General features: G+C 39.5%; 2 protein-coding genes across 2 annotated transcripts; one reads left to right on the forward strand and one right to left on the reverse strand.

Annotated features, from left to right (window-relative positions):
• Positions 1-561: 561 nt before the first annotated feature.
• tigarb (TP53 induced glycolysis regulatory phosphatase b) lies at positions 562-6193 on the forward strand. Its single transcript, XM_083934884.1, has 6 exons — positions 562-618; positions 746-783; positions 1952-2073; positions 4057-4134; positions 4237-4347; positions 5399-6193. The coding sequence occupies exons 1-6, from the start codon at positions 587-589 to the stop codon at positions 5831-5833; spliced, it is 816 nt and encodes a 271-aa protein (XP_083791010.1). The 5' UTR covers positions 562-586; the 3' UTR covers positions 5834-6193.
• Positions 6194-9358: 3165 nt separating this feature from the next.
• fgf23 (fibroblast growth factor 23) lies at positions 9359-10915 on the reverse strand (the record flags this gene model as incomplete). Its single annotated transcript, XM_083935306.1, has 3 exons — positions 9359-9829; positions 10480-10583; positions 10681-10915. 3 exons carry the CDS (start codon positions 10913-10915, stop codon positions 9359-9361), a joined length of 810 nt encoding a protein of 269 aa, XP_083791432.1.
• Positions 10916-11224: the final 309 nt, after the last annotated feature.

Below are 11224 nucleotides of genomic sequence, written 5' to 3' on the forward strand. Positions count from 1 at the left end.
ATTAGTTTTAATTTATAAATCTTTATTTTTTACATTGAAAACAAGCAGACAATCTGCAAAAAAATCAAAATAATAAAATTTAAAATAATAAATTAACGATCTATATCGAGAAAAAAAAACACAATAGTCACAATAGGTCAATAAGGGGCTACAGAAAACAACTTATTTAAATATGTTAACCTTTTCTGTGCTGTGTTTGTAAAAAAATTATAATTGAATATTCAATTTGTACAGAAAGTGTCAAACACTAACATATAACGCAACACTTGCTTTTTCACATTAAAAAAACAGTAAATAGAAAAAATAAATACAGCAAGTATCTCATATAAAATTAATAAATAAATAAATAAACTGTTATCTCTGTTACCATAAATGTCATTAAATGCCAGGGGGTGTATCAAATATATTTTAATAGCTACATTTTTTATTGATAAAGTGAATTTAATTAAATTATAAAATGATAAAAGTTTGGTTTGGAGGCTGAAAATATTGAATTGGGTCAGACAGTCTTTACGCACGTTTGCGTCATGACGTAAGAGGTCACGTCACACAAACCGGGAAGAAGAACGACAGCAGCCGTTGAAAGATGTTGACGTTTAGTTTAACGATCATACGACAGTAAGTTATCACTCTTTCCTTAATTTCTCTTTTATATTCTTTGACGACTCGAACATGAATTAATTAAAAATGTGACTGTAGTAATTAGACAATTCAGTGACATTGCTAACGTGTTATTTTCACACAGTGGGGAAACACAGTACAACAGGGAGAAGCTGCTGCAAGGTACGTTGTTAAAGTCCGAATAAATAATTTAAATTAAAACTTAATAACTTACGGATGTCTTCAAAATGGGGCCCGCCGAATTGTTTGATATCTTTTTTATTATAAATATGTCTAAAAATGACATTAGCATACATGCAACGTATTATTAGAAAATATATATTTATACAAAAATAAATAAATACAATGACACAACCTTGATTATAGGCTAACTGGCTTGAATCCACCAAGGTTAATGTGAATAATTTATTTACTTTTTTATTTTATTTATTTTTTTGTTTTTCTTTGAGGTGGGTAGATTTAATTGATTAGAAAATAATAATATATTAATAATAATAAAATAACTTTGTTTGTATAGCATCTTTTAAAAACAGCAGTATACAAAGTGCTTTGACATCAAAATTCACACACATATATACAGTACAAACAAAACAAATAATAATAATAGTGAAGTCCAGTCGGCTACAACATAACCATATTTACACATCATTGTATTGAAAGAAGGGGCATCATTAATGGATAAAGGAAATTAATATTAGCTTAAGGAGCTTGCAAAAAAGACAATAAAAAGATGACATCAAAAGAAAGCAAGTCTATAAAAATGAGTTTTACGAAGTGATTTAAAAGAGGATCCTGATTTAGAAAGCCTTCTATAACTCCCCTATTCCAAAATAGGGTAGTTATATATAAGCTTCTGCTTCAGCCTAAGCCTAATCAGTCTATTCACTGTTTACGTTTACACTGTGATATGTTTGTAATGGTTGTCTTATGATGACTGAATAAACAAACAAACAAGGTAGGCATGCACAGTTACAACTGACCTGATTGAATGTCCCTTACAAATGCATGTTTAACCTTTACATATGATGTATGAATGAATAAATAAGTTAATAATAAACATTGATCAAAGACAGCTGTGTGTATAGGCTTAAGTTGTCCTAACTGTTAGGCCCAATTTAATATGCAACTCATTTGAATACAGTATTTGTAGTACAGGGTCCCTGCTTCGTCTCTCTTTCAGCTGAGGGGTCCTTGGGGAAACGTTGAAGACCCCTGACTTATTGGTGTTAAAGCGTTAGATATAGTCTTACAACACAGAGCACTTTAGACTTGATTACGTAACGTTATGAGTATTACTGCAGGAAACTGAAATCACTGTCGTTTTTTGTAGGTCAAGGTGTGGACACGCCCTTGTCAGGAACAGGTGTCCAGCAGGGCGAGGCCGTTGGACGATATCTCAAAGACATCACGTTCAACAATGTGTTCGCCAGTAACCTACAACGAGCCGTACAGGTAAGACAGACTCATTCATTTTTAATTATTTACCTGTGCATAACAAGTGGCCCACCAGCTGGATCACACACACACACACACACGCACACACACAAACACACACACACAGATAAGGTGACAGTGAAACTAAAATCACTACCCTTCTGCCACCTGTTTAGGGACTAAATGGGTGTTTTTTTTGGCTTAAAGCACCGTCAGATATTTATTTATGTATACAGTGGGGTATTTCCATGGATTTAAGTGATATTTCAGAATTTGTTGGTGTGGTTTGATGAAATTTCCTGGGAATCCATTGTGTAACAGGCTTACATCAGTGACCTTTATAATAAAGTGATTCCAGACCGAACCTCACAGATTTTTCCTTTAGTTAACCGTCACCATCTTAACCAATCCTGCGTGATGATTGGCCTCCATACGTCATTGTGCATTAAAAAGACACTTCAGGCCCCAAAACCATCTTAAAGTGTAATTCTGGTGTACAATAATCCCAGGGTCTTTTTCAACAAATTTGGTAGAGTTGCTAACAGACGGACGTGGCTAACACTGATTAGCTCGGGGCAGCACGGTGAAGTCATTAAAACGTCTTTTTTAACCACTAATTCTGCTCAAAATAACAGCAAACCTCTGCAGCAGCATGAGAAGAGTCCCTACACATAAAACAAAGCACCAATGGGCTCCTTCCTTTTGGATTGATTTTGGTAATCCACTTGAATGGACTTTACTATGAGAGGAGCTGGTACAGGGGCTAGTAAGTAAGTCTTTCAAAACACTCCGGGTTCACTTACTACGTTGTTGGTGCTTGGGTTAATGTGTAGGTCCCTTATGATGCTACTGCAGAGGTTTGGTGTTAATTTGATCAGTATTAATAGTTAAAAAAAGACGTTTTAATGCCTTCACCGTGCTGCCCTAAGCTAATCAGTGTTAGCTAACAGCCGGCCACTGGCGTGTTTTAGTGACTCTCCAGGATTTCCCTGTAATCGCTCATACGCGAAAAAAAAGGTCTCGATGGCTTTTTCATTTGATGGCTGAATTTGCCGAAAACAACCCTGGGATGATTTTACACCGGAATTACGCTTTAAGCTAATCTTAACATGTAAATTGGGACTAAAGTTATCATAGCATCAAGGTGCTAGGTAAATTGGGGGTGAGTAATGCTCATTACATCACTGGCAAATAAAACTTTAGTTTACATTAACCTGTGTTAAACTTATAGTGTTCCTCACCAACACGCAAAATAAGCTCTGTGATTGGACCTGAGCAGTGACACGTAGGCTACATCCTCACCACTATAGTTAAAAAACATATTTCTTTTGCTACGTTTCGCCTCACGTCCACACTTCTCTCTGAAAAGTAGAGTTATTTGGAAACGCTGCTGAGCCTGTTTTTAGAGGTTGCGTTTAAGTATCAGTTAGGTAGGCTGATTAACCTTTTAGTGATTTCATCCTTCATGTGGGTACTCTTTTCTCTTTACCATGGTTTCCTCCAGTAATGGATACAGTAATGCTCCCAGAAGCGCTTTAATATGTCGCCCTATTTGCTTTGCAAATACTCCTTATCCGTGTTTTCCGCCGCCTTTATCACCTTATACTCATGTTACTACTGTATGTAGTAGTGTAGCCTTATTGTAAATTGTCCAACAAGTGTCACAATTGGAGCTTCAGGCCTCTTTTTGTCTTGAAACACATGTGAAAATCTGTTGAGCCTTAAATGTCTTTTTTTATTTCCCATCAGGAACGAATAATTGTTTCAAACCAGTAAAATGTCACTATTGTTTTCTCCTGATTGTGAAGGAAAGGGAAAAACAGGATGCCTGTAAACGACTATTCAGAAGTGAAATAGTTGTGTGAACATTCATGTCTCTGTGGTCTTTGACTCACTGATGTTGACAGTGTATTAATGACTTTCCAGTTAATCCATGACATATTCTTTTGGTTCCTATAAATGAATCCGTCAGTAATTTCCAGATTACATTTCCTCCTTTAGACAGCGGAAATAATTCTGAGGAACAACACTCACTGTTCTGGCACGGAGATGGTCCTGGAGCCATTACTCAGAGAGAGGGTAAGGTTGTCTTTATACGTCGTCCAAATATTAAACGTTTAACTGTAGCACCACATTAGTGTCTTTTCTAAGCTTGAGGTTGTGGTTGTGTGGTTAATGCAGGGTTTTGGCATCGCCGAAGGACGTCCCAAAGAGGATCTGAAGAACATGGCCAACGCTGCAGGCCAGTCATGCCGTGACTACACCCCTCCAGGAGGGGAAACTTTAGACCAGGTGAGTCAGATACAGTCAGGATTCATCATTTTCACACTGTATAATATGCACTGTTAAAAAGTTGAAAACAGCCACTTTGAAACTCAAGGTCAAGACAGTATTGCTTGTGCAACAGCACCATCCAGTGTCCATTTTGAATATTGCATTTAAAACTCGTTTTCTGGGCAGATAACAGTTTCAAAAGTCAATGTAGTTGACTTTTTTATACTACTTATAATGGGTAATGTGGACAACCCAACATTACTGATTTTTCAACGGTTCTTTCTTCTATATTGTTTTAAAGCACACTTAGCTACTGCATGCTGTCTGTTTTAAAAGACAGCCACCAACATCAACTTTTTATGAAATAAGATTAACAGCCTCATTTTAAGCTTTGTGACAATGCATTCACTTATTTATTTAAACATTTGTGCAGTTCTATATTAGCCTAACTGCTGAAAAGCATGAGGCACTAACACGCTGGGATATGTCTTAGCGCAAGCAGAGTGCATCAATTATAATCAACCAAAGCTGCTGCATTGACACTGAAGCGTCTCTATTTTTATTTGGCTGGTTTATTTTACTTTTCTCTTTGTGCAGTTAGCTGGCCCTCCAAAACTTTAAAAACTACAAGAACTTAAAAAAGAAAGAGTAAAGTTTGTTTAAAGATGATTAAAGTATGACTAATTGTATCAAAGGCAATGTAACGTAGTAAGCAACTTTATGGGTGTTTTAACATCTTACATTAAAATCAATCAATCAATATGTGTGTATCCATAATCCTGTAGTTAAAACTATCAAACGTCTTTAAATATCTTGTTTTTGTCCAACCTGCAGTTTAAAAAACACACAAAGATATTCCATTTGTAACGATGGAAAAGCTAGCTGCTACTAGAAGCTTCTGGGCACTTTTGCTCGAAAAATGACTGATTAATCAAGTTGTAATTTTAGCACTTCTTTAGAAACAGTATATACAGGGGCAAAAGAACTGACGGACAGCAAGAAGAGAGAGCGTTTTTAATCTGATTAACGCTCTCACTCCTGCTGTGGTTAACTGTCGCCGTGTTTCCAGGTGAAGCTGCGATTCAAAAAATTCCTCAAAGTCCTTTTCAAGCAAATGTTGGACGAACACGGCCGGTCGGGACCTGATGCCTCTGCGGGAGCATCGGAAGCCGAAGACGCCGCAAACGACACTGCAGCTGCTGCCTCGGACATTGCTCCCGTCGGCTCGGCCGACGACGGTCTCCAGGGAGCGTCGGTCCACGCTCTGGTCGTGAGCCACGGCGCTTACATCCGCGTAGCCGTCAAGCACCTTGTAGAGGACCTTAAGAGCTCTCTGCCCGCTGGGGTGAAAATGTCCCAGCTGTTTTCACCCTGTCCAAACACGGGCATCAGTCGCTTCGTTTTCACCCTGAGCCAGTCCGAGTGCGGCCCGGTCCTCTCTTCTGCTCGTTGCTTCTTTACCAACAGGAAGGATCACCTGGAGCTCCTCACAGCTGCTGAATAGTGTAAAGCGAAAGAAACAAAGGTAGAAGTTTTACATATGGCGTATGCGTACTGTTTGTGTGCACATGTACAGGGTTTTGACGGAAACAATCATGAACACTAAAGGGAAAATAAGAGGCCTCAAAGTTCCCACAGGTAACTGAATACTCAATAATCATAGCGTTTTACTGTGGATCAATAGTCGTGTACTGTATTGCAACTTTATCCTCCCAACTGTAGGACAGTGAGGACGTCATTCTACATACTTGTTTTAAGTATTGATAACTTTATTGCCTCTTTTATCATGTTATACCAAAGTCAGAGCTATTTAACGTGTAATTGAAAACTGTCATATGCGTGGTATTTTCAAGTTGTTGTGTCTCCTGTGATGCTGCTCATTTCACTTGTGCAATACAACATGACAACACTGAATTATTGTAGAGTTTTATACATACATCCGCCCAACTCACTGGCGTTCAATGTGTTTTTTCTTCTTCTTTCTATTTTTAGTCACATTTTGATCTCTACTGAATGCCTGAGCCTTGCAGCCCGTCATGGCCTCAATATTTCAAAGCCAATGTGATCTGTTTATGTCAATACTGTAAGATACTGTAAGACTTCCCGTTTAACATTAATGTACTTTTACTATTCTTATGCATTATAAAAATATAGCAGGACACACTCTCTAGATTGCTGTTTTTAAATGTTTAAATCAGTCATAGGATAGCCTGTCTAAAGCAGTCATGGCATAATTTGTTAAAAAAAAAACTAAAAAAAAGGGAAAAAATAAATAACTCAAAATAATACGTCCAAAAAATGCTGAAATTGGTCATAGGACAGCGGATCTATGTAAGTCATAGCATAATTTGTTAAAAAATAATCTTAAAAAACAAAAGTGTTTCCAAAAAACAAGCCCAAAAAAGTGTTAGAATAGTATGTCTAATAAAAAGTTAAAATTTCAAAATATAATTTGTCCAAAAAAGGCACAAATCATTCATAGGATAGCCAGTCTAAAGCAGTAATGGTATAATTTGTTGAACAAAGTCATAGAATAGTGCGTCCAAAAAATAAGCCAAACAAAGTCATAGTATAGTATGTCGAAATATAATATGTCCACAAAAGTGCTTAAATCAGTCTCAATAAAGCCTGTCTAAAACAGTCACGGCATAATTTGGTGGTCAGCACTGTCGCCTCACAACAAGAGGGTTCCTGGTTCAAATCCCAGCTGGGGGCCCTTCTGTGTGGAGCTTGCATGTTCTCCCCGTGTCTGCGTGGGTTTTCTCCGGGTTCTCCGGTTTCCTCCCACAGTCCAAAGACATGCACGTGTTAGGAGATGACTCTAAATCGCCCGTAGGTGTGAATGCTTGTCCGTCTCTGTTGGTCTCTATGTGTCCTGCGATAGACTGGCGTCCTGTCCAGGGTGTACCGCGACCCTGACAGGGACAAGCGGTTGAAGATGAATGAAAATAAGCCAAAAAAAAGTCATAGTATGTCGAAAAGTCAAAACTATTCAAAATTGTATTCATCCAAAAAATGCTTAAATCAGTTGGGGGACAGCGTGTCCAGACCAGTCGTAGCATAGTTTGTTGTAAAAAAGCAGGAAAAGTCATAATATAGTATGAAGAAACAGTCACAGTGTTGAGATAAAGTCAAGTCCGAAGCAAAGAAGGAAATCAGGTGATGCACTAAAATGTGTGTAGCAACGGTTGTCACAGTGGGTCAGGGTGGTTGTAACTGTCAGGAGTTTGCCTTCAGGACTCTCTGCCAAAAAGTGTATTTTCTTAAAGCAAACCATGTACTTCTGTTACCTAAACCCACCAACATTTCCTGCATTAAGTTATGCTGTCAACAGGTCAAAGGTTGATTGGTGACCACGGTAACAGTTAGCCAAATTAAAAATGGACTACGTGTATTTTTAGAGGGAAATGACTCAGCTCCAGCTCATGTACCTGCCTGCTAATTAAGTGGAGGGGGTGTGAAAGTGCCGGATATGCAGCCGTAATGAGTGGAACCGCTGTGGAACTGGGTCAATGTTAAACCTGCCTTCTCATTCGTGACTTCCTTTTACGCGCCACATGTTTTCACCAAATTAGCACACAGAGAACACCAAAGCTGAAGCGTTCACAGCCATTATGAGTTCACACAAATGACACACGACACTTAACACGTTTCCTTTATAGTTTATTTTGTCCCAAACACTCCGTCCACAACTCCAACGCATACATTCAGAAACAAACCATGTTTTCTTCCATGCACATTTAACTGTAAGTCATCCTCATAAATACCATAAATAACAATAAAGGAATGGAATTAAATAAATAAATACTCTTTGGGACCGGTTTATGTGTTTGCTGGTGGTGCCCAGCACCTTTAAAAGTCACATACAAGAGTTTGGATTTTGATTACTGCTCTGTAAAGGCTGTTTACCCTGTAGTTATATTCATTCAAGTCATGACTTAGATTAGACACAGACACATTAACACAACAAATAATGCAATCGTAGTATTCTGTAGTTTTGAAATTTCTGTGGAATAACTGTTTAGGTTCATAATCCAACAATAAACAAACATCAAATCTTCTTTTTCCAACTCCGTAAACTTAGGACTTTAAAACAAAGACAACATTAAATCTACTAAATACAACTCTTGAAGTATATTCATGTATATTGTTTGATATTTAAATTTAAAACGCCTGCTTAGTTTCACATCAGTAGACAGGGCCTCCAGTCCTCCAGAGGTACGGGCTAAGTTTGGCTTCTGTCTTGAGATAAAATCAGGGTCACTTTAAAACGTGGGTTTATCAGACCAGCTGTAAAAACCTCAAAGAGAAGAGACCACAAGCAAAAACAACACACACTGACTTGACTGACTCGTCCCCAGTGTTGGGATTATTGGTTTCTAAGGCTTTTGGGAAGCATTGCATCCTCACTAAAGAAAAAAATATGAATCAATGCTCTTCAGGGAAACCAAACAATGCTTATGAATAATTCATTCGGCCATTTCTCATCCAAGCTATCGCTCAGTGTGAGAGACTGCCAACTAATTGTAATGGATGGTGATGGGAAATGGATTTAAAGGTCACTCATCTTGGCACAGAAGATTTTTTTTTCCAGTAATCTGTTTCTGAGGGGTCAGAACTTATTTTTTTTTACGTGATGCAATCCCTCTATGCTCCATTTATCACCAAACCTGCTCGTGAATAAAACACTCATTATTGATGGGATGGATTCAGGTAAAACACACACCCCTGAATGTTTTTAACTTATTAAATCTGCAGGGATCAACCATGATTGCGTTTTGACACTATACACTGTGCAAAAGGGGCTGCAAGTCTAATATTTTACACATATTGTGTATAAACACTGTTTTTCTGAATGAGTGACGACTGAGAAGACGTTATTTAGTCACTGAGAGACAGAAGGAACAACCTGAATCCTTGCTGTTTTTCAAAATTAAGTCTTATATTAATGTTTTTTTTTTAATCTGCTATGGCCACAAACTATAAAGTTAAACTTGGACTCACTTAAATATCTCAGTCACCACTAAAATCAGCCCATGGTCCCGGTGCTCCACGGGCTCGCCGGGTTGGAGGAATGCACGTTCCAGGGGTCGTGGGTGGACGGAGCCAGCGGCGTCTCCCGGGACACGTTGCGCCCATCGTCCCCGGCCTCCACCTCCACCTCCACCTCCACCTCCACCTCAGTCTCCAGTTCGGCGTCGTCCTCCGGAACGGCCCGAGAGTCAGAGCCCTCCTCGGTCTGACCAAAGTAGACGTTGTGCGGGTCGGAGGGGTCCACCACCTGGTTCCTCTTCTCCCTGTGCAGCAGGAGGCGCTCCAGCGGCACCGTGTTCTTCTTGGGCAGGAAGAGGGAGGTCTGCGGCAGGTTCTGGCCCGCTGAGAACACCTGCCGGGAGCCCTCCAGGTTGAACAGGATACCGGTCCGGCTGGAGTAGTACACGTCCCGGTTGTTCTCCAGAAGTCTGTGGTTGAACAGACAGTCGTCCCTGAGGCAAGTGGTCTAAAAGACAAAAGGAGAGAGGGGGGAAATAAGACTACAGTGAAGGGAAATCCTGGTTTAAACAACATGCACGATAATAAACATCAGTTTTGTCGGTTTCAGTAAACTTTTATTTGTATCAGGGCACCAATCTGATTATCCAGTCATCTCCAAATAGGCTGCAGAACTGAATATGCCCGACTTAACTACACACACCCTTATAATAACCTACAATTATGAGCAAAAACACGCAAGGATATTACACATAAAAGTGGAAACATCTTTTTTTGAATTACTTTTTTAATATTAACTATACGTGAAAAAGTAAAATAACTTGGTGGCAATGAAATCATGAAAAAGAATGAATACATGAAGCTTGTGCGTAAAAGGAGCTATCTAGCGGTGTGTGCGTAAAACCACAATGGTGGCAAAACGAGCACAAAACTAAACATTTAGGGAGTTGATTTGGTTAAAAGTAAAAAAAATTACTCGAACACATTAATTCAAAAATAATCAAATAAATGGATTGTTGCAGTTCGTTTGTGCGTAAGATGAGGGGGGAACTCACAAAAGGTGCCAAGTTAGAAGAATTTAAACGTTAAAGTTTGGTATAGGGGGTCGATTGAATTAATAGTAACAATCTATCGATCTGCGTGTAAGTACCGGCTTACCGAGCTGTACGGGTTGCCCTGCAGATCCATACACAGGTAGCGGCTACTTTTGACGCCGAAGATTGCAATGCGCTCCCTTGTTTCAGCTCTCAGTAAAATCACACCTGCAGGAGAGAAAGGGCAAGGAGAATTAAAGGGTTAAAGACAAAACTCCACATTCCAACAAAGAAACACACAGATTTGAAAACAAGGAAATCTTACTATATGAACTCCTGAGTGTAGTTTTGCGCACAGTGCCATCTAACTTGATCTCCAAGTAGAAGTTGTTGAGGTCTGTGGATGTCTGCAGGTGAACGTATCTCCTCGGGTTCCCCCAGTTGGATCCAACCAGCGGTGACGGGTTCGGGGCCGGTTCCCCCAGAGGAAATCCCTGGAGCACGGCGAGTAAGAGCGCCAGCACAGTGTCCCTCATCCCAAGTCTCCTGTTGACGTCCATCCTAGAGCAAAACCGGTGGTTTCCTACTGCGAGCTGCTGGAAGCTTTCTGATGCTCTGTTGTCCCAAAGTTTGGAGACAGTTCCTATTTAAAGCCCCCTGAGTGCCACTCCTGCTCACATCCTTTGGGTAAAAAAAAAAGAAACTCGCCCCCAAAGCAGATGTGCGGGTGTGCTGCAGCGGAAGGGCCACTTCCACCTCTGTCTGTTTACCCCGATGCTCTTGGTCAGAATAGACTCTTATTTTTGGTGACACGTCCTGACTCATAACACCTTGGGCATTATTCTAAGAATATTCCTAATGGCCAACTG

Source organism: Echiichthys vipera, assembly GCF_963691815.1.
Source record: "Echiichthys vipera genome assembly, chromosome: 20".
NCBI lineage: Eukaryota > Metazoa > Chordata > Actinopteri > Perciformes > Trachinidae > Echiichthys > Echiichthys vipera.